Source organism: Nipponia nippon, unplaced genomic scaffold (assembly GCF_047370975.1).
Source record: "Nipponia nippon isolate SJK-2023a ecotype South Korea unplaced genomic scaffold, ASM4737097v1 scaffold_28, whole genome shotgun sequence".
NCBI lineage: Eukaryota > Metazoa > Chordata > Aves > Pelecaniformes > Threskiornithidae > Nipponia > Nipponia nippon.
The window spans coordinates 6,435,819-6,459,537 of NW_028262345.1; the positions used below are offsets into that span (position 1 = coordinate 6,435,819).

The 23,719-nt window shown below is 40.5% G+C and overlaps 1 protein-coding gene across 6 annotated transcripts in view; it reads left to right on the forward strand.

The window, feature by feature from the left end:
* The first annotated feature begins 10,657 nt into the window (after positions 1-10,657).
* NCAM1 (neural cell adhesion molecule 1) overlaps positions 10,658-23,719 on the forward strand; it is a 147,431-nt gene continuing 134,369 nt past the window's right edge. For 2 of the 6 annotated variants that reach the window (XM_087763293.1, XM_087763294.1), the window contains exon 1: positions 10,658-10,975. In XM_087763293.1, coding sequence (XP_087619419.1) covers positions 10,924-10,975 — 52 coding nt within the window. In that variant the 5' untranslated portion in view covers positions 10,658-10,923. The remainder of the gene's footprint in view (positions 10,976-23,719) is intronic. The other 4 variants (XM_087763298.1, XM_087763296.1, XM_087763295.1 and 1 more) reach the window with 3 other exon arrangements.

A 23,719-nucleotide genomic window follows, 5' to 3' on the forward strand; every position in this document is an offset into this window, starting at 1 on the left:
CTATGCCAAAGCACGGAACACATCACGTTATGGGAGTGTTTGTATGGTAGGCAAAATAGGAAAGGGCTTGGATGGATTTAAGTCTTCAAGCTGGACAGCCAGGCAAACTGTTGACCCAAAGCAAACCAGTATAGTACAAACTACAAGGGGTGAAAGGCAATGGTAATCTCTTTCTGATTTTAGAGATGTTTTTGAGCCTCTACCCTTTTGGATTTTTTTATCTTTCTATCTTGAGGCTGGGATAATGGTGTAAATAACTTCACACACATTACACAGAGCTTAAAGAAGAGTCAGAGGAAGATGAGCTCTAGAATAGATGATGTTAATTACAGTTTAAATGTGCAACAAGTATTCTCAAGGAAGATGCATATTCTATATGCAATGTTAAAGGTACTACAAATAAACAATTCTGCTCCCTCTGCTGAATGTTTTGATCTTTACTTTGTAGCAAAAATAGGAGCTGCTGCTTGAACCAGACTGGGAGTCTTGCTTAGCAATGGGAAAGGGTCAGCTCCTGCTCTCACCAGAAGAATAAAGCAAAGCTCTCCCTGAATTCCTTAGACAATGCACAGGAGTGTGAAGAAGAGTTGTGGGTAAGTTTAGGTTCCTATCTGAATAAAAAAATACCACGGCAGAAATATGGAGCAATACACAGGCAGGAAAGAATGAGCGTGAAATCACCATGCCGCTAACATTACTGGGATTTTTTCATTGGGCAAAACGGCACAAGGATCTGACCTTGGAAGCAGTGTTATGAAACAGCTGGCATTTACCTTGGGTTTTCCCTGAATAGAATTGAGGCAGTTATTTTCTTCCTCCTGATAAAACATTCCAGATTTTCTATTTTGTGGGGATTCTTCAGATTTTCTCATTATGCAGATAGTTACTCCAGCTCACGGGGAAAACAAAGACAGAGAAAATAATCAGCTTACCGATAACCGGATTGTACCAAAAAGAGTTTGGGGAGTACTGGCTACTATAACAAGTCCCTACCTTGTCCACACCTATTATGGGCCTATCACTCAGCTGTTAGTGAATGACTGCACTGAAATCTGCAAGAGGAGTTTTGCTCAAGTAGATGCATCTTTGGAAAAATTGTGTGAACCTACTATTCATGTCACGTAGTAGCCACAGTGCTCTATAGTATTATACCAGGGATGCAACTGCAATGTTTTGAAAGCCAGACAGTAAATTCAGGTAGACTTCAACAATTTCTTTCATTTTACACAGGTCTCCAGTTAACTTCAAGGAGCAACTCAGAGGAGCTATGTGAAGTGGGTAAGTGCCCTGGAGAACGCTGACTTAGGTGGAATTTTTATTGTGTAAATGTGGCCCTTTAGTATTTGCTACCACATGGCTGATTTGTTAATACTTTAAGCATGCACATGTACGTTTAAAGTCAAACACTGCTAAGGAAATATCAACCTGACCCCAGGCACATAGTCTTTTGGCTGTCTTCAGGATCAGAAGACTGTTTTGTGGTAGGATTATTTTAGAAGTGAAGCTTGGTCAGAAACATAAGATGGAAATTTGCAGAATTGGCAGTGTGATTTCCTTGCCCAGTGCAACAACGTTCATAACCGTTTTACCTTTTATAAAGTAAATGCTGAAATCAAACTTAAGCACATTACAAATGGCTATATTTAATGGCCGGATTATACGGACATATCTGACTCTTAGTAATACTGTGAAAGAAATGCATTGTAGATATTGATTGCTAGTGTAATTATGAGTCATTTCCTCTGATATAATGCTTGTGCCAATGAAGGTTAGGATGCCCAAAGGGCTGTTTTAGGCTAAAAAAAAAAAAAAAAGGAAATGGAAAGGGAGTGTGCCCTGTAGAATGGCAATGACTTTCATTCAGAAAACATCTTTACAGGCTAGCTTGGCTTTGAGAAGAAAAGGATTTACATCCCTTCTAATATGGAACTGGAATAATAAGAAACAAAACTAAAAATGGCAAAAGAGAGCAAGATACCATACTTCCAAAGGCTTTGTACCATTAAATACACCTGAGAGAACAAATCGTGGTTTAGATTTAACTGTTGCATGAAATATGAGGTTTAATAGCCTTTAATACAGTTTGATCTGGTACCATCAGGACAGCTAGTATGTTCTGTGCTGCTGCTCTGCCTCAGGAATTTCTTTTCACAGATAAATATCGTGTCATGTGGACCCTGTTTTCTCATATGGAGTTTCACCACACATTTGTTCTAACTGTTCTATCAATGAAAATAAAACTTCTGACTTGGTGCTTAAGAAAAATGAAGAATGATGGAAAATTGTCTTACAGATACTGTCAGGGAAGTTGGCTAGATTGCTTATGGTCCTTACTAGGATGCTGAAACAAGTAGTCATGCTTACGAGTGGTGATCCAATAAATACTTAAAACCAAAATAACTCCTTGATCTAGATCAGACTGCAGTAGATACTGTAGTAAACTAATTCCTATTGTAAAAGTCACTACAGTGAGCACATAGACCAGGAAAAGGCAGTGGGTAGTAGGGAAGTCAGTGAGTCTACATTCCCTTGTGAGACTCCAGTTGCTCTGCTGTCAGCCTCTTAATTACTCACATTATTGTAATAGAGCTTTCTGCAAAGTGGATGAGGGGGAGGGGAAATAATCTTTTGTTGTTCTTGCATTTAATTCCATCCTACTGCTTTCAATATTGGCCTTTTGGTTAATGGTTTAAACTGAGGCTCAGGAGATCTGTTTTCAGTTTCCTATTGGCCACAGATTTCCTACAGGGAAGCATAAGGCACATCACTAAATCTAATTTTTCAATATGTTCAGCTAAGGTGACTTATTTTTTCACCTATTTAGACTGTGTGCTGTCCTGAGCAAGGACTGTTTTTTATTCTGCTTTTAAAAATTACTGAGTTTGGTTCTTCTAAGCACTCCACTAAAATAATAAGCACTTTGGCAAACCAAATTTTATATCAGCAGTCCTCACCAAGAGTAAACTAGAAATATGAAATAATAGAAAGGAAGATGTTGAATCACACTATCTTGCCAATACTGCTAATGGAGTGCAGTGAAATCTACACAATATGAGTTGTATTTAGGTGTAATGATATGTTTATCTTCATGAGATTTATCAAAATAAGTTATATACCCTAGGGACAAACTGACTGCCAAATGCAGCATCTTTCCCTAATTGTCCTACCTGACTAGGATCTCAAAGGCTTCAAAGAGGATCCTGACTGTTAGCAAGTCTTCTCTCTCCCCCCCGCCCCCCCTAATGAGCCCAGCCCTTCTCCAAAAAAAGCTGGTGCTGCTGTGCAGATGGTAGACATCTGCAAAAGAAATGCATCATCTTAAATCATCTGGTAGTGCTCATGTTATCACTATAAGCTCAGAGCCATTTATGCGTTACCTAACAACTACCTCATTAGAGATGAAACAACTTCTGTGAAGAGAGCTAATACCATGCATCCAAGACATCGCCCTAATCCTATTTTGACGGCTTGATTAGCATTTATTCTAGCCTAAGACCTTTTGCCTATATGTGTAGATACAAACTGCCACATCTATTAATGTGAAATGCTTTATATAACAGGCAATGCCCTGCAAAGCCATGAAGTGCCTTTCTACGTTCTATCATTTAGTGTTCAGGAGATTATTTAGTATTACGTTAATTTGGATTGGAGATTTACAGTACAAGAACAGCAGTGATAACAACTGACTTCAAAAATCAAGGAAAGAGTCATCAGACAAACCTTTGAAAATCATAATCTGGATTGAATGGGCAACAGCTGCATTGGCATCACTTGGTGATTCTCACGAGTGAATCTGGCACCTATGTATGCTACCAGACTGGTTATGGCAAAGATTAAAATACTAATGTGGTGCCAAAAGATTTCACGGCTGAACTTTAACATCCCGAATGAGGCAACTACCCAGATGTGCCTGGGTAGTTGCCTCGAAACAACCCGATCTGGTTCCAGGATATTATGTATCCCAGAGCCTAGATCCAGCCTTTGGTAATAAAGCAGAGGATATATTCAGTTCAAGAACAATGATTCTGCCTCAACAGCAAGAATTTTTTAGGATCTTTTCTTTCTCACTGCATTTCAGCACCATCTTAAGACCATTATGCAAAAATAGAAAGACCACTTTACTCATTTTTATCCTCTCTACAATATTTTTAGAGAAACGTAAGGCTGAGATAACACAAAATCAGAGACTTCTATGCCTTAAATCTAGTTGCAACTAAAAATGTTGAGGAAACAGAAGGTAACCCTGAAAGGCAGGGGAAAATGCCGCGTGTTGCCTTAAACTATGCTCTGGGCTGATTTTTAAATGGAACTCTTCCTTTTTCTGTTTGAGTGACTGTCTACCTGTGTTTGGTTTTTTTTTTTAATGTAATCAGCATAATCCTATTTAGTCGCCTTTCAGCTAGAGGAAAGTTTAAAGCACAGTACTGCTTGAGTTGTTTCAGAGAACTTGACTTCAGAGGTGGTTGCAGTTCTTTAGCTGGTGATACAACTGTACAGTTTGTGAAATAGCAGAGGATGAATCCTCCTGATTACTGCTTAAGAGTAGGGTGTAAGTAATAGAAACGGAGGGGAACAGTGGAGACTCCTAATAGGAAGCTGCAGACCCTCTTTCTGGCCGGATGGAAGGCACTTTGAGAATGAAGCTTCTTAGCACTAAGTCTTCTAAGGGGAAAAATCCCCAGCAATTGGTAGGCTTCTCAGGCTACAGTGCAGATGGGTCTTCTCCAAAATATATAAAGATGCACTGTGTGCCAGTTACAAAACAATATGAAAACTGTTTGCAGGGCTATTGTTGTTTCTTTAATGTTGTATTTCTTTTACACTACAATATTTTCAAATCTCTATTTATTGTCTATACTTTTACTTTCTTTCTCTGATGAAGACAGATGTTTACAATTTATTTATAACTTGCACCCCCTCCACCCATTGCATTATTCTCCCTACTGTGTCACCTACTTGTAAAATTTTCTTCTGCAGAAATTGAAAGAACGGCAAGATTCATCTTCCGGAGCCTTGACTTGAAAGGAGCTACCTCTGCCCTCTTCCAAAAGGAGCAGGTACCACTCTTGTGGTAAGGAAGAGGAACAAAGGGTTGTAAAAGACCCTTTTATGCTGTCTCTTGGATAAGTTGTTTTCTGTTGGGGGATGGAGGAACCTTCATTAAGTTGCTAAGTAGAGTCCACTGGTCATTTATGCTTTAGATCCACTTCTGTGGAAAACATCTGTTTAGCTTGGGTCTAAATGTGAAATGGAGCTCCATGTTGATAGAATGTGGTTTCTCATAACTTTCATATGTGCTTAACATTCCTGTCAGGCATATTTATACTTTCTAAAAGAAAAGCAAATTGAAGGATGGATTTTTCCAATTAAGATAACCATTTATTGTTTGCTACCAAATGTTCAGCCAGAGACACCCTAATGTTTTAGTCTCTTCTATTCTAACTTTGCATATACTGGTTTTACACATGTATTACTCCACATGATATGATGGTGAGTCTTCCAATTAACATTAGTATAACTAAAAGCAGAACTAGAACAGCTGTTCTTTTAAAATAGCTAGGTATTACTGATGGTTATGCTATTATTTAGAGGCACTGGGTGATGGATGTGCTTTAAATGTCTTGGCTAATCAGAATGCTTCAAATTAAAACAAATACTAGCCATACAATGGGAAGGGTGTAAAAGAACAGGCAATTCATCCTGAGGTACTCTTTACAGCCCCCTTATTTTCTGTGATTCTGATCAGCTGAGAGTAATCTTCTCTTCTGAACTGAAACATCAGAGTTGACTGGGTAGATTAAAAAGATTAAAATGAGACATTTACTGCACACTAAGTGTAATGGTTTTATACATGGAAGCATACACATTAAATGTCAAGTTTTAACTTCCAAGATGGAAGATTTCTTTTATTTCCAAAACCACATGGAAAGATAACTTCTAGGAATGCCATTAGTTTGTTGATAACATTTCCATTGTGAGTCAGACTGATAGACTATCTTCATGAAGTTTCTTTCCCTGGATATTTTCATGAACAGCTTAACAGCAGTCATGTGCATATTTTCTTAGCTCTGTGCATGGAACAATTACCTATTTGCACAGATGCAGCAAGCAAAATCCCAGAGCAGGACAAATGCTGAGATCAATGTTGGAGTTTGTTCCAGGTATGGAGATAAAACATACATGTTTTTAATGCCAAGATTCTGAATTTCTGGATTGTAATTTTATCTCTCAAATTCTAATGACTTCATATTCATTCTTGTGGTTTCTGACATCACCAGAACAGCCTTAATATTTAGTTTTGTGAACCATATTGCCTAAAGGAGGAAGGGGAGATACTAATATTTTTTTCTTTATTAAGACTTCTTTACAAAATAATCTCTGACAAAGAGAAAGATATTTTAAGGGACTATCTCTGATTGTATTGCCTTTCTGTGAAGAAGAATATTGATTTGAGGTGCATCTTGCATAGTGTTGTTATCCATCATACTAAATATCTACACAGAATAGAATAACACTGACCAGAGAGACTATTGAAGTGCATCCCCTCAGCGTGCCACTAATGTATGCCTATTTTCTGTAGCCTACAAATAAGTAATAGGTCTGCTTTGTGGTTTATAAATCTGGGTCTAATGGTTCCCACAGAAAATCCCAAGTAATTCTTTGCAGACTACCTCTCCTTAACGATGCTAGCATAAGGGGCATGCTGATGAACATGGTTTCCGTTGCTTTTCAACGACCAGCAACATACAACACCTGTCATTATAGCAACGGTTATTACTGTCCTGTTGCATCAGGTTTCAATCTTGGGATTTGACCTCAGTAGCAATTTTAGATAGTAAACTTTTCTTCTCAAAGACTGACTACAAAGCATAACTGTCTGCTCTGTTACTTCTTTTTAGTTTGACAGCTGAAGTCCTCTCTTGACCCCACACGATGCTTTAATGTCATAGAGAATTTCCAGTACATCCTGTAATAATCCTGCCTCAAAAACCAACCAGTGAACAGTTATGTCAGGAAAAGGGGAATGTTGGCTACAGAGAGGGTTATTCTGCAATCTTTCTATGATGCTGAAGCTGCACCTACTCTGTGAAATGCCTGTATAGTTAAAACTCTAGTTCACTTGTTCTCTTTTTTTTTTTGTATAGTAGAAGTAGCATTAATTTGATGGATACCATTGCTGCTGTTTTTAAACCTGGGAGAAAACTTGATTCAAATTTCCTGTTCACTTTTATGCAAAGTACCCAATGAAGTCAATAATTGAAACTTGCATTTCAATTATTGATCTGTGTGATTTGCCCTTTTTATTTTACAGATTAAGGAAAAGAAATGCATGGTCATGGCCTATAGATGTCTGTTAACAGCAAAAAAAAAAAAAGGGGGGGAAATGTTTCAGGTGATGTACTTGGAACATCTCATTCAATTTTAGATATGCTTAGGACTGGTCTCTATTGGATTTTCATAATAAAATCCACAATTTTGTTTTAAAATTACTTAGATGCTTAAATTCAGGCTAGACATTTGGTGTTTTTGCTCTGTCAAATCTTTTGAAGAGGGGGGTAAAAAAAGCTCATGTTTCCGGAAGCCTGCTACAAGTAAAATGGTTCCCCCTGCTTCTCCTTTATTCTGCTCTGTCATAAGAGTTGGAGAGGGGTTGGGATGTTCTTTACATTGCTGACTTCCATGTGAGTACTTCCCTTTACTTACCCTGAGAATTGCTACTACTATGTCATGGACTAAGGTACTGCTTAATAGGAATAAAGATATACTACATATCTCTAACACAAACAACTACTCACTCACAGTATATAATAATTCATGCTATTTGTTGTATGTAACAGTCTTTCTTCATGTATCTTTCTGTTACAATTTTATGCAACGTTAATGCATAATTTATGCAACATTAATTGATTTAATGTTCTGTAAAAGACTATAGTTCAACACAGAAATACTACTATTTTGCAAGTATTTTGCTGTTCTGCTGATTTTTGTAGAGATGATGACTGAGATTTCATGGAAAAATCTCAGTTGCAGTTTATAAAAATGGATAGTTGCATCTTATAAGTTAGTGTTATAGCTTCCTCGTTCAATATATAAATGACCTGCACTCCCATGCTCTCTTATTATGAATGCTATAAATGTAATTTTTACAAGGTAACTGTCTATCTAGATGTTCTTTGTAGAGAATGGAAAGAAATAGACACTTGTGTAAGGCCTCTGGGAACTAGAACTAATTCTACAAACTATTTCTGACAGTACTAATAACAGTATGACAACTCAGTCTCTTTTCTCTCTAGGAAATGATTGGGCACTAATCTGGCTGAATGCAAAAGAGTTTATCTAACTGCTCAGGGTAGAGACTCAAATTCCCTAGTGCCAGAAATCCAGCTGGTGGAGCTGGTATAAAAAAAAAACCACATCTCATGTAAACCGTATTTTGTTATCCTCTGGGGTTACTTTTTACAGGGCAAGCTCATTGAGAAAGTTGATGGCAGAGAGGAGGGGAGACCCAAGGAGAAGCAGATGGCTTGCCACTATGTTTATCCACATTTGTCAGCCAGCAGTTGAAAGGATGGAGAAACAAGGTGGGAGTCTTGCAAGATGTTCTGGTTTGATGGATAATAGAGATCCTGCCTCTCTCCTCTACAGCCTCTAGTCGATTTAATCTGCTGAAGTTGTGTAATAATTGATGTAAACTCAGTGTACTCTTTCTGATACGAGGAAAAGTATCTAATATGTATTCAGAAACTGCCTTACTATTTTCAGGGTAAAGGATGCTGCTTCTTCTGAAGGTTTTTATCCCAAACAAATACCCTTAGTGAGAGGCTGGCTTTCTATTCCAAAATGGTCTGAGCTGGGCATCTGTATGACTTGAAAAACTTTAATATTGGCATCTTCCTGGATGAGTGACCTTATGTTAAGGGTGGGGGATACAGAGTCCAAGAATGCAAGTCTACAGGATAGCGGGGATTGGTGTGAACTGGGAGAGCAAGAGGGAGTCGAGTAATAGCACGTGGCATGGTTGAGCAAGGTTGTTCTCTGCAGATAATCAATCCAATATGAGGCCATGGGCTAGGCAGACCAAAGGAGCAGAGAAGGCATGTTTTCAATCACAGTGCAATAAGTAATTTTGTTGTTTCTTTTAGAGAAGGATTTTTTTATAAAATGGAAAGGGGGAAGGGATTTCTCAAACAGAAAAGGATAAAATAAAAGATGATCTGGCCTGGAACGATCCTTTAGACCACTAACAGCAAAATACTGGAATGGATTGACTAGATTAAAATACTGTTGAAATACTGGTGTCAAATTGTATTCAAAGGGTATTGTTTCTTTATCTAAGTAAGCTATCTTCTGCCTAAATGGTTTCTACTTGGCAGTTTTCTGCTAATAAATGCTCTGTGTCATTAGAAGTCCTTATGTGTTCACAACTACTCCATGTATTTTGAATTTCATTTTAAAATAGCAACTACAATTAGCCAACTAAGCCAAATTATTTCGCATGTTATGACAAAGGTCTATTTCAGCTGAAGTGCTTTTCTCTAATACTAATGAAATGAAAACACAGACTGTAGGCTACACCTGAATAAAAGAAATGCTTACATTTTAATTTTTTTCCAGAGAATGTTCTCCCCCTTAAAGCACAGATCCCCTTCTTCACAGATCCCAAAGCAAGTAAATACTATGCTCAAGTAATGAGGGCTCTTAGCAATTCCTGTAGTTTGGGAAGGGGCTGGAGGAGCACTGTTCAGACATGATGATCTGAAAAAAGACAGGCTTTGGTGATTGTAATGTAAATCTAGCTCAAAACTGAGTTTTCAGCATTACCATTTTTATTCTGTACACTCGGTACTGAACCCACATCAGCTGTGGTACTGTGCCCGAGTGCCCACCGCCTCTCGGACCTTACGGGAAGAAGCGTTGCTGCTGCGGGTGTTAGCGCAGACAACAAGCTGAATGACAAGATAGTCTGCACATACACACAAACAAACTGTAACTCATTCCAGCAGCTTTGATGTACCCTCTGTCTGAGCGGGGGGTGACTGGAGGGTCAGCGTGGAGCCATGTTGAAGGGAGGCCTGGCAGAAACGGTTCAAACGGTGGGCAACCTCCTTCCTTCAGAGCTGGGTCTCCACGGAGCACCTCCACCCACAATTCCCCCTGGCTTTTGCCACCAGTCTTAGCTTCGGCAAAATGGTGCCTGTAAAAACTCCCGGGACTCCTGCTAAACACGCTCTGCGATTTCAGAGCAAGCTCTGCCCCCCCCCCTCCCCCCCCCCGCAAAAACGGAACAAAAGCCCACCTGGAGCGCAGGGAACTGATAAAATGGTCTTTCCCCCTTGCTCTCTTCGTTTCCCACCTGCCTTCCGGCAGGCGCCGCCCAAACCGGCAAGGAAAACCCTTCCCCGCTTAATTCGTTAATTTGATTTTTGGCAGTAAACTACCCCCGAGGGGGCCGCCGCCGCCGCCCTGCCCCGACTCCGAGCGCGCCCGGGCCCCGGGCAGCTCCTCCGCGGGCCGGGCACCGGGCACGGAGCCGGCTCCGCGATCCGCGCCGCGTTTCGCAGGCGGCCGGGAGCGCCCCTCGGCGCCTCCGGTCCCCCTCTGCGCCGTACTATTTGAGGCGGGCGCGGTGGAAGAACACGGTGGTGCCAGCCGCCGCGCCGGGCCGGCGGCGCAGGGATCCGGTGCGCGGTGCTGAGGCCGCCTGTCAGTCAGCGCGGCGGCGGCGGCGGGACGCGGCCGGGGCGCAGCCGGCAGAAGGCGGTGCGGGGCGGGGAGTACGCGCGGTTAACGGAGCCGGAGCGGCGAAGGAAGACGCGGGGACAAAAAGGAGGAAAAAAAATATAGCAGAAGAGAGCTGCCTTTCTTCCGAGTTGCGGGAAAAGGCCGTTTCAGAAGCGGCTCCCTCTCCCTCAGCCGGCTGCGATGCTGCTAGCCACCGTGCTGCCCTGGACGTTGTTTTTGCTCGGAGCCGCAGGTACGGACGGGGCCGGGGCGGCGGGGCGCTGCCCGGGGCCGGGGCGGGGTGGTGCCGGGAGCTGGTGGGGCGAACAATGCGGTCGGGCGGACCCCGCCGCCGCCGCTGCCCTGCGCTGCCGCCGGGCTTGAGGGGGGAGACAGCCCGCGGCGGGGAGCCGCGCCCGGTGTGCGTGACGGGGCGGCTGGTTCGTGCACATTGTTCGCTGTCGCGGGAGCCGGCGGGGAAAGATGGCTCGGGCTGAGCGAATTTGACAGGAGAAAGCGGCGGGGAGGGGGGGGTGGGTGAGAAGGGTGCGAGCGAGCGGCTGCTTCTGCGCTCTGGTGCCGCTGTCCGCGGCTGCGACGGGAGGAACCGCTCCCCCCGCCGCCGGAGCCCACCTCCCCCGGGCCGGGGTTTCGGTGCGCTGTGAATCCCAGACAATGGGGATGGGGAAAGAGGAGGCGAGCGAAGCGGAGGGGATGCTGCGTGCGCTGTGTTAATGGTGTCGCCCTGGGAGAGGCGGTGGATTTTCGTTGTCGCGTCGACTTCATTGTGGATATCGAGGATGCTGCTGCGCTACGCAGCGGTGTCCGCCCCCGCCCGCCCGCCCTCCTTCTTGCAAGCGGTGCATGTGCGGGGCAGAAATTGCAGCGAGCGCGGGGAGGGAAGAGACGCGATTGCAATTAAAGGCGGGGGTTAGAGCAGCTGTAAAAAAAGAAGGGGGAAAAAAAAAAAAGAAAAGGCGGAGGGGAGCGGGAGGGGGCGCGGAGCGGGAGCGGCGGGGGGGCGGGACGGGAGGGGTCGACGGCGGCCGCGGCCAATCGGGAGCGGGCGGCCCCGGGCGGGAGCGGCCGCTGGGGTCGCCAACGTCCGTAACGGCCCGGTGCCCCCGGCCGCTGGCCCCGGGAGGCGGCAGGTTGGGTGGGTGGGCGCGGTCACGGCCACGCCTGTGCTGGCGCCGCCCCCGACGGCGGCGGGGCCGTGGCCCGCCCCGTGCCGCGCTCCGGTCGCCATCCTTCAGCCAGCCCCGTCGCCCCGGACCCCTTGCTCCGCGCTGCCCGTACCCACGCTGACGAGGAGGTGTTCCCCGGAGCCTGCTGCGCCCACGCTTGGCTCTGTCAGCGTTTCCTCCCTGTCCCACAGCTCATCAACCGCTGCCCCCCCGCAAGCATTGTGGCCTGAAGCACCCACACTGGCTGTCCCCGCTATCTTCACCTCAAAACCGCCTTTGCCTTTTCTTCTTGCAGCCCCTCCTCAGCTCACCCTTTCGTAACTGCTTCCCAGTCGCTGCTGCTGTTATCTCAGCAAAGCTCGCTCTCTGTCCCGATCTCTGCTCTCTCGGGGTAGCTCCTGTACCCGTTTCTGTGTCCTTGCAATGTACGCCCGTGCACTGCTCATTCCCATTACTGCTATTACAGATTTTATATTACATTATTGCTATTATAGGTACTATATGCACAGCTTCTTTCCGCCCCTCGCTTCAGTGCTGTCCTTAACTACCATAACGCCTCACTGTTTCGTTCCCATACTGATGATTCCTTATCTCCTTAAGCAATTATTTCTCCTGTAGGTCTGTCTACTAACATAGTAACAATTGCTATCTTGTGGCTCAGTTCCAGCTCCCGTCATGGCGGACCATTGCCACCAGTGTGCTCAAGCCTGTTGCCAGATCAAGCCACCTGTTTAACATCAGCACAACACCCATTCTTAACAATACACAGCTCTCCCATGTCGCTACTATATAGCTTCTCTTTATTATAATGAAAAAAATTATATTACTGCTTATTAGAGGGTATATATGACAAATAAGGGGGGACTGTCTTTCCATTTCCAGCACAGTTCTTCCCCGTAGTTAGCTCTGCATCTGGCTCAGCCACGCCCGCTAATCACCATCTCTGCATACATTCTTGATCTCAACCATTATAAGATGCCAGACTACTATCTGTGATTCTGTAGCTCTCGCCTCTCTGACACATTCACACAGGCTTTCTCAGCTGTGGGAGGGGAGAATAAAGCATTTTTTTTCAGGGGAAATAGATGGGAGTAAGCAAAGAAAAATTATCTGCATATCATCTGTTGCCCCACTCAAATACATGTTTATCCAATAATAATAATTATGAATGCGTAGAGTGCCTAGGGAGCTGCACAGCTGGAACTGGACTGTTAAATCAGCATAAAATGGAGAACACAAAACCCAAATAAAATATTAAAAAGCTAGAACAAAGCAGCAGCACTGTTTATGGTAAAAGCAGCACCCAGCACATCAGTTATGCTTTCCACGCTAAAGGATGCTTTGGTCTGCTAAAGCTTGTACCTTCTTTTTTTCCCAGCTAACCTCACCACAGTCTGTGATGGGGGGAGAAAGGCTATTGCTTTGGGCTTTAGAAGCTATGATATTGAAAGAGATGTCAGTGAAAGAGGGCGAACAGCTACAATGATACTATAAAGAAACACTAACTATAGCTTTACAGTAGCTTAAATGTAAGAGGAGGCAAGGGATAGATGCTTATTAGTGAAGAATCCCTGAAGGGACTGTTGTCTGAGTGACAGTTATGTGGTAGGTTCAGAACAAAAGCATGCCTTTACATCTTTTTAGAATAATTCTACATTTTGTATGTATTCTTGTGGCCTGTGATAGTGATGATTTATTTAATCTACTATTAAATTAAAACATTCTCTTATAATGTAGAAGCTGATTTACAGGCACAGCAGATGGCTCATCTCCTTTCATTTACATCCTGAGAACTACAGTTTCTTAAATAATAGAGAGTATTTTGTATAAACTTTATCCTCTTGACATATGTACTTGGAAAGCCCTGACTCGACTGTTGGATTTTTTTGGGGTAGGTTCTTTTGTGGGTTGGTGTTTTTGTGTTTTGTGGGTTTTTTTTGTGTGTGTGTGTTTGTTTTATTTTTTAAGGTCATTTAATATAATAGTAATTTAATGAATAGACACTTTTTAAGTGTTAAAAATTGTGGCTGCTCTCCAGACTGAAAGTGCCTTCACTTTTCTTGGCTCATCTCCAGAAATGTGTTTTAATGATAGACTCTTCTGCCATTGGGCATAAGTGATGGGTTTCTTGTTGATAGAGAATGGCATGGGGTTTTTTTGGGTTTGGTTCGTTTGCTTGTTTGTTTTGGGACTCTTTTTTTTTTTTTTTTTTGGATAATACCATGGGTTTGCCTTGACTGGCTGGCAGGAAAGCAGAACCAATTGATGGGGGAGGAGGAGGGGATGCTGCATCTGCTGCCATCAGTCTGTAAGGAACAGAAAAATAGCTTTAGTAAGAGACAAAAGCACATTTTATTTTCCCATTTAAAAGGACATCCTGCATTTTTACTCATTATTTAACACACCTGGTGATACTGTTCATATAGAGAATGCACAGTGCTAGTCTTGTTTGTTTTCTTGTGTGGTTTTTGAAGCATTGGTTTTGCAGGGCAGTATACTTCAGTATGATTTGATCTGTCGATAACAATTCTGTTGGTATTCTAACACACAACTTGCAAATAGTAAGACGGATGTTATGAACGTCCCAAAATGCCTGTGTAAGCAGACTGGGAGAAGCTGTCTCCTTTGGAAGTGTGTGTCATAGCTTTTATGCAGGGAACTATCAGAAAAATGTAGGTAGGGGCCATTACAGTATTTTCCAGGTGCGGTGAAAAGATGGTGTCTTTGTTGTTTTCCCAATTCTGTACCCTCATGAAGATCTGAAATGTGAGATAAAATAAGTAAAGCAACTCAACTGTAAACATAAAAGTTTGAAAACAATCAGGAAGCAAAATTGTGTGGTCTTCCTACCATAGTTTTCTATAACAGGGAGAAGGTCTAGGAGTAACTTGGCTGAGGGTGTGTCTGTAAAGAGAACTACAGCTCCCAGGCATCTCCACTTTCCTGAATGGTGTCCTTTGCACATGTTTTCATAGGACTTATCTGTCAGTTTTCATCACAACACTCTCAGGTCCTGGAGGGAAAAAAAGAGCCACCAGGCAAGTAGACTTTGAGACATAAAAACCACAGAAGCAAATTTGAAGGTCAGATCTATGCTGGCTCTGGCTTCTTTTGTTTAGGAAAACACATTACCATCGTTTAAAGCCCTTGCTGATGCAAAGGGATGTAAATTAGGTGGGTTTGGCGGTAGTGCCATTATGCCCTTTCAGTTCATGGTGTTGAAATGCAGCTTCCCACTGCAGCTGCTCATTAGGAACGTTGCCTTTTGAAGTTACCCTGAGAGCCAAATGGCAGGCTTTCAGGCCCTTCTGATACATTGCATTTGTAAGTGTCTGAGGCAGTCACTACTAAGTACCGGAATGACTTTTTTTTTTTTTTTTTTTAACAATATGGGTGACTAAAGGAAGTGGAATAGGTAAAACTCAAGGATAAACTTCAGATTAAAATAATTTTTTCCACTTACAGTTCAAGTCCAATAGCTTCCACTATATCTAAGATGATGATGATGATGATGATAAGGCAGATATTTGCTATCCGTACAGTGAATCATACCTGCATCTTCTGGACCTTCCAAGGATAAATGAAAGAAAAGCTTGTGCCAAAACATGTTGAGGTGTACAGGGTAGGTGATGATGTATTTGAAAATGACTAAGGCTACGTGACAGCTTCCGTTACAGAGATTTTTGGATCTTGTTATGGGCTTTGGCATCTGAGGTTGCTTTTTTTTTATCACAAACAATATATGTATTACAGGTACTTTAGCAAAACTGTTGTTTGGACAAATGTAGAACATCAGTAGCCTCAGTCCTGATAACTTCAGATCTTTAGGCAGCTGCTGATGGAAAAGCTGATGTTTGGGGAATAGGGAACAATGGAAGGTTTATCCTGCTAAGTAAGTGCAAATTGCTGTAAGATACCAGAGTCCTTCTCTGAAGAAGCAGCAGCAGCTGTGGGGTATATTCACATAGCGCTGTACTTAATAACTGGATGAGTTATCCAAATTCTTAAGCCATCACACTGAAGAAGTGAATAATTAGTATGGATATCTAGTAATCATTTAGACCTCCGTATTTGCAGCAGAAACAAGGGAGCCATGTTATGTTTGAAGAAAATAAGATGCTTGCGCCTAAAGATTAATATGTCTCAACTTTCTACTGTACGTTCAAAATTAGACCTCAGATTTAAAAATAAGGGAGAGAGATTTTCAGCTCAAGTCTCTAATTGCTCACTTTTTCTACAGTGCAGGTTCTGTGTGTCTTCCCTGTCCAGATAACTAAGGTACTAAAGGGCTGTAAGGCTCTGACTGTCCACAGAAGTCAGTAGTAAACATGGCATGGTTTGGCTCAAAACCAGGGTATGGCAGAAACTGGTCCTACAACTATTTCTGCTAGCAATTTGTAATGGCAGGCATGAAGCCCTATATCTGTAAATCTGATGCAAGAAAATTAAGTTTAGGCTAGAGACAGTAATGTGATATGTGTCGTAGTTGTTCCTTTAGCTATTTGCATGCTAGATCTTATGACAAGATACGTACAGAGATCTGCAGGGTGTGTTTTGAAAATTGGGAGTTGCCTAATTTAGTACGAACTTGGTAGAATGCCGTGGAAAATAATTTGGAAATCCTTTGAAATTGTTAACTACTTAGAACGGACAGACCATTCAATGTATTTTGAGTTAAAACAAATAATCGTCACCTTATCAGATTATTGTTTGCCAGGACAGAATGCATCTAAAGAAATTCTTGACTGTTTTAAGTGTTCCAGAATCGTCAGTCTCATAATGTCTTGAATAAAAATATTTTTGGTTTCTTTATAGATAAGTTTTTAAGACTGTTACAAGAATTGGGTCTTCGTAAATCAGGATGGGTACTTTTCACAATTTGTTATTGATTTTAAAAGTATGCAAGACAGGTTAACTTTCTTAAAATCTATCTACGCGGTGCTAGTGAGGCCACATTTGGAGCACTGTGTCCAATTCTGGGCTCCCCAGTACAAAAAAAGATATGGACTTACTGGAGTGAGTCCAGTGAGGGCCCATAAAAATGGTGAAGAGACTGGAGCATCTTTTGTATGAGAAGAGGCTGAGAAAGGCTGAGACTGTTTAGCCTGGGAAAGAGAAGACTTGGGGGGATCTTAATCCGCGTGGATAAATACCTGATGGGAGTGAAGAAGGAAGCCAGGCTTTCCTCAGTGATGCCCAGTGACAGGACAAGAGACAACGGGCACAAATTGGAATACAGGAAATACTGTCTGAACATAAGAAAACCAAACAAAACTTTTTTTTTGTTTGTTTTTAATTGTGAAGGTGGTAGTTGAATCCTGGAACAGGTTGCCCAGGATGCTTGTGGAGCCCTCATCCATGGAGGCATTCAAAACACATCTGGACAGACTCCTGGGTAACCTGCTGTAGCTGCCTCCTCCTGTTGGACTAGATGATCTCGAGAGGTCCCTTCCAACCTCAGTGATTCTGTGATTGTAGTACAGCTACTGCTATAAAAATAGTTATAATAGATGCTTATTTAAATATCTAATTTACTTTTTAATTTTTCGTTTACATTAGTGATATGTATCTACCTTGAAATCTTTAAGATAAACAAGAATGTTAATTATTGGTTACTGGTTTATGTTTAGTAATAATTTACCCTGTTGGTTAACTTGAAATGCCTTTCCAAAGACGTGAAAGGGAGTGTTTACACCTGTGTGAAAAGGTGGGGAAGTGTGTGAAATAAAGGGTTAGTCAGTTAACATATTCAGACTACATTTTGAGCTCATTTTGGGCAGAGTATGGTATATTGGCACTTGAAATGAAAGGTCCTTTCCATAGGAGAGTCTTGGCTGAGTTGATAAATGATGAAAAATTGTGATGAAAATGGAAATAGAAAATCGGTGTCTCCAAATCTGAATGGGCTTTTCCGGATGTTTCACATATTGTATCTCTTGGCCCAAAAGCAACTATATAAGAAAATAACTTTAAATGTTACTGGAATGGCAATATATTCATACAGAAGTTAGTTAATTGTCACTGAAATTAGTTTGTAATATTGTAAACTTTCTTGTTTTATTTAAGAAAACCCTAAGCATTTCTTTAAAAAAAAAAAAGTGCAGTTATTTACAGTGGGTTTTAAATGCAGATTTTTTTAACATGAAAATTGATATACATTAAGAATTCAGAAATTTAAATCCTATTTTTTCCAGTGCCTTCATATCTAGAATATTCAAGGCTGCATTTCATATGATACAAAAGTTGAACAGCTGATTTGGTGGTGTTTACACAATATTGGCAAATTGGTCTTAATGTGTGGTATTATTGCATAATCTTATGTTTAAAATAAACACTGGAAATAATTGAAGAAACCTCAGAATTTGGAAGTGCTTGTTGGTGGTTCTTCACATCCCACTAAAAAGCAGGCTGTCTTTGCATATTAATCACTCTTTCAAAGGAAGTTTGCCTTATTTGCATTGTGCATGCACTGAAGAGTCCCATAGTGTGCCTGAGAAAAAAAGGGGGGGGAATTGGAATTGTTGTTCTCAAAAGGGTTTTTATTCCATTCAAGTGGAAAGACTGAATGCAGGAGAATTAGTGCAGTGTTTTGTGGAAGAACAGTCCCATTTGGTCATAGCGTTTCATGTGGAGCAGTCCTGGCTTGTAAGGAGTCTGAACACTGAGGGTAGGGTTAAGAAGGGAGTGACTCATCATTGTATGATGTAATCTACAGGATGCAAGATAACTCTCAGTTAAATATACAAATACACTGTTGATTATCAGGCAATTAGGAATTAAAATAAAATATTGGTGAAATGTTCAGTGTTTGCCCTTTATGAATACAGTGGCCAAAACTGTAGGCCTTGATACCATTGGAAAACATGTGGAAAATGTAAAGAAATTTTCAGGTTGCTAAGTTTTGGGATAACAAGATTTCTTAGGCCTACATCACTCCTCTGGTAATGTGGTTTTATGTTACTGCAGCTGTCATTTTGGAGCAATGTGGGGTGACATGTTAATGAGTCTTGCTACCTTTGTACTCTTTCTGTTCTGGCTGCAAATCCAGGAAAGGTGAGCTTTTCGGTTACTTTTACCTTAGACATCCTTGTATAAGTAAGGAGGGTGTCTGACAGTCTCAAAAAAACTCAAAACTTTTTATTCTGAGATTTTGAAACATGAACTTTAGGGAATGGTAGAGATGTTTCAATGAGTGATAGCTCTCAAACTATTTTGCTTGGTATTCTAAATGAGAAGGTGTACAGATAAAAGGGGTGTGTGTGTATGTATATCTAGTACACTATAGTGGGAATTTTATTTTGAAAGGGGCTGCGGCACAATAAGTAAGAGTATTGGCCTGCGAATTGAGTCTGTGATTGTGGTGGTTATGAGGAGCGTTATCAACACCTTGTGTTGTAAGTACAGGTGAAACCTAATCTATTCCTCTGGTGATATTGTTTCTGCTGAAGGCAATGGAGAAATAAAGACTTCGGTTCAGGGAGAAACTGCACCTCAGACAGCTAATATAATCACGGTACTTCCCAAATCCAAAGATGTTATGGTATGTTTGTGTTTAATCAATAATACCGAGCTCTACTGTTCGCTGAAGTCCTTGGTGTCTTTTTTTCTTTTGCTTATCCTTGCATTATCAACTACTTGGGCATATTTTCTTTCATTGAAATAACTTCATTTTGTTCTGCTAGAAAAATATCAGATAGTTTCCTTTTAACATAAATTTCACAAGGTTCTGAGCGACGTAATGTAAATGAGTAGGAGTTTTAGAAACAGTTATCCTATAAACTAAAGACAGCAGAAAAATCTTGAGTGTTGATGTTCTGGCGGGGGTAGGTTGAAAAAGTCTTTCCGGAAATTAATCACAGGAATGGAGCTTTTGGTGTTTTTATTGTTACCATCTGTAATACAAAATTATATCTTCTTAGCTGAACAGAGTGTGGGTTTTTTTGTTGCGAACATGAGGAATTTTTGTGTAAATTTGGTAACACTATTAATGCAAGAACACGGGAAGAGCATTCTTCTGATAAACTTTCACAGTTTTTTTGTATTTTAGTGAGAATGGTTGGGTTTATGATGTGTGTGTGCAAATGCATATATTCTAGGGTAGAAATGGAAAGATTTTCGTAATGTATCAAAGCTTTGCCTGTATGGCATTGCGGTTACCGCAGCTACAGTCAGAAGAAAAAAAAACCCAAACCATCTATGCAATACACTTTCCATTACTTTGTGCATTTATTTTCTTCATGTGTTTATATAAAGCACATTGCACTTCCAGTATCTAGAAGTTAAGTGTAGTAGCAAATAATATATACAACTAATGTTGATGTTATATTTCCATCTGTGATGCATTTTAATGATAGCTGCCTTAATATTTAGTCGTTGAATTGTTGTGCGAACTGTGGCATTGTTATGATAAAACAATGCATTTATACAGTGCATTCCTGTGTGTACTTTGAAAGCCTTAAAAATAACCCTTTTTGGAACTTTCTCTCTAGCTGTGGGTATAAATAACACTTATCAATGTGCTTAAAACATTCATTTTGTGCAGTTCAGGATCAAGCATGCAAAATGCATGCTTGCAGTATTGGCTAATTATAATTTTTCAAGAACCTCATTTTATGTTTTTGAATACGTTAATGCTGAAACAGTCATCAGACACTTGTGTATACCATTTTAGAAAAATATAATCAACAGCTGCTTGTCCAAGTAACTTATTAAATTATTATAAGCCTGCAAAATTCAGAAGAACAGACTACTGTAACCATATTTCAGTTCTAGTGTTTTCAAAAGATAATCCCTTAGAAGTATAACATGCTTTTAGGGGCTGTGAACAGACATACAGAATTACTCCATAGTTCCCTAAATCCTTTTGGAGTTTAATGTCTTCATGATCTGTGGGATGCAACTTGAAGGCATTTAGCATTTATTATATACTCCCTAGTGGTTAGTATTTGTTAGGAAAAAATCAGGCATACTGGAATTATTACTTATTAAGAAAATAAAATGTGTATACGTGTTTATTATGGACACTTAGTCTGAAAGACCTAACAGATGCTAAGAAAGCCATCATAAGTGAAAATCTTAATGAATACTGTGAAATTCACGATTGAACTGTAGCTAGATATATACCTTGTTTCACATCTGTAAAGCTTCTCTAACGATCTTCAGCTCGCTAGCATTTTTTCTGCTCTAGCTTTTGTCTTTCCGCAGCTGGGTACGTCTACAAGAAAAAGAAAGAACATAGTTCTCTCATAAAGAGTTAGTTCTCTCTTAGAAGAGTTCTTCTCTCGAAGAACATAGTTTATCTCTCAGTTCTGTAGTGATTGCTTGTTTATTATTGTAGGGATTTTGTATCTACATTTTAAAAGCTGATTGGCTGCACAACTTTTTCAGCCTTGGTCTTTAAGCTGAGTTTTGCTTAAGAGAACTCATTGGCCTGTAAGAAGAGGAATAGCATATGGAGTAGAGGTTTAATTTAAAATGGATTTACTTCCTAGCTTTGCCATTGTTGGGCTTTTTTTTGTGGATGGACATTGGCTAGTCGGCTCTATCATTTTCCTCCATTTCTCTGTAAAATGAATATTTCATAAAATACTTCATTTGCACAAGCAAATTTAGAGTAGTTTGTGCTGTATGGACAAAAATAATGCAAAGAATGAAGTGCTGCAGTGTATGCTTATATTTGTATCTAGGAGAAGACTAATTTTCCGCTTCAAGCTAGCATGAATGTTTGCTCTAGATTAAGGCTATACTGTGAAATGTTTCTGCTTAACAGAATAAAAGTTATTTTGTCTAGGTACTTGAAAATGGGTATTTCTGTTACTAGGATGCTTTTATTCGTAGCAAAGAAGTGTGTTTCTTACAGTCATGCTCTTGTTCAGTTTGCTTTTGCATAGTATCAGTCATTAGGAGGTAAATCCTGCACTTAGGCATGTGTGCAAAGCTGTTATCCACATCAGTGATAGTCATACGTTATAGCCAGGAAGGAACCTGTCTCACCTGTTCTGAGATGCTGTGCTGAGGGATCGTGTCAAGTGGGCACCCTGTCAACGTGATTATTACTGCGGAAGGTTCAGAGTGATTACTTGAGTAAAGATGAAAGTAAATCTGCAGACCGGCCAAAGACCATGCTTTTCAAATAAGTGGGCATTCCTGTGAGTTGAAATGAGTTGTGGTAATCTGTCTTACACCTGCTGAAAAAAAAATAGGGATTTAATTGGAAGAGGGAAAAAGCAGCCTTATGAGGAAGCATTTTTTTTCCACGTAGGACCTGCCTTATTGCTCACACTAGAATTCATTTGACCTGCTGTTTCTGATAGTGATTTGCTGTGGGTGATTAGGAAAAAGTATAGAAAATTCGTGTGTATGGTGATCTGTTCCTTGCTAGACACTCTCAGCTCTTTTAAACAGTACTACTGCTAGTATCTAAAACGCTTAGTCTGTCAACATTTCATAGTATTTCACACTTAGGTTCTGTTCTGTTCTAAGAACAAAAACCCTCCTCTTCACTTATCACCAGCAAATCTGAACATCGTCAAGTAATGCATTGAACAAACTCATACCTGTCTGATTTATTCTTTTACTCAATCTCTCTGCCAGAAGATAACTTGCAGTGTATGGAAGTGTTTTAATTGGAGGCTTTTTAAAAATATACATTTTCTGAAGCAGTTATGTTTCCATTATTTTGTTAAATGGGCATTGAATATTCAGGTTAAAAACATGCCCTTTGTGCTTGGAGCAAAAGCTGTTGAAGCAATATCTGAAGTGTGTTTACCTTGTATTTTTCCTGTACTTTGTGCATAGTGACAGGGCAAACACACTTCAAGTATTTCTCTTTTAATCAAGAACCATGGTTTGTGTTTGCTTATACAACAATAGTAGAAATAAACTTGTTAGACACAAGCTTGTTGGTTTTGTGCTTGCATGATTTTATTGCTAAAATAATAACTTGTGGTAAATGAGAAAATGCTAAATGCTTGTAGTGTTCTCATAATAGCAATAAATGAAAGCAGTCATTTTTTTTTAATATGTACACTTAAGTTTCTGATAACATGTGTCTCTGTTTTAGTTACTGTCTACCTTTTGAAAATGTTACTCCCCAAAGAAAAGACTAAATATGCCAGTTACCTATAAATGAAAGTCCTAGTGTATTCTGATTTCAAAACTTGTTTTGGTTAAAAGAAGCTGTCTGTACATGGAGAATACTTGTTTTATGAGAATGGATCTAGATTTAAATGAAATTGCAAACCAAACGTGTACCAAGTCATTGACCATTTTTGTTGCAGTTATCCATGAACTTAAGATTCTGTTTTCTTGTGGCTTTGTAGCTAGCTGCAGTCACTGTGTCGGGTCTAGAGAATGATTAGTGTCATATTCAGAAGCTTTTGTGTATTCCTAGTAGTTGTTTCTCATGAACCTAAAGTGGTACATGCAAATAAGACTGGAGATAAAAATAGCAAATCCCACAGTAACTTATTTCGTGTGTTAAGGCACTGCATTATTTATGTATTTCTGCAATGTCTTTTGTGTGCAAATGCACTTGTGATTTATTATTTATTGGGACATACAGAAGTACCCTTAAGTATTAAAAAATAAAAGATAAAGATTTTTTTTTTAATCAGGTGAATGGTTTTATCTTATCTCCCTTTTCTTGAAGATTGCAGTGAGTAGTGGGACCAGAAGAATTTAGTTGAAGTGGTGAGTGAAAGCAATGCTGCTGATTCCCTTGGAATTTAGCACTTTAAATGGATTAGAACTAAAAATATCTCTGCCTGACATTGCATCAGATCCGGAAGCATTTTAAAGTATCTGCATTT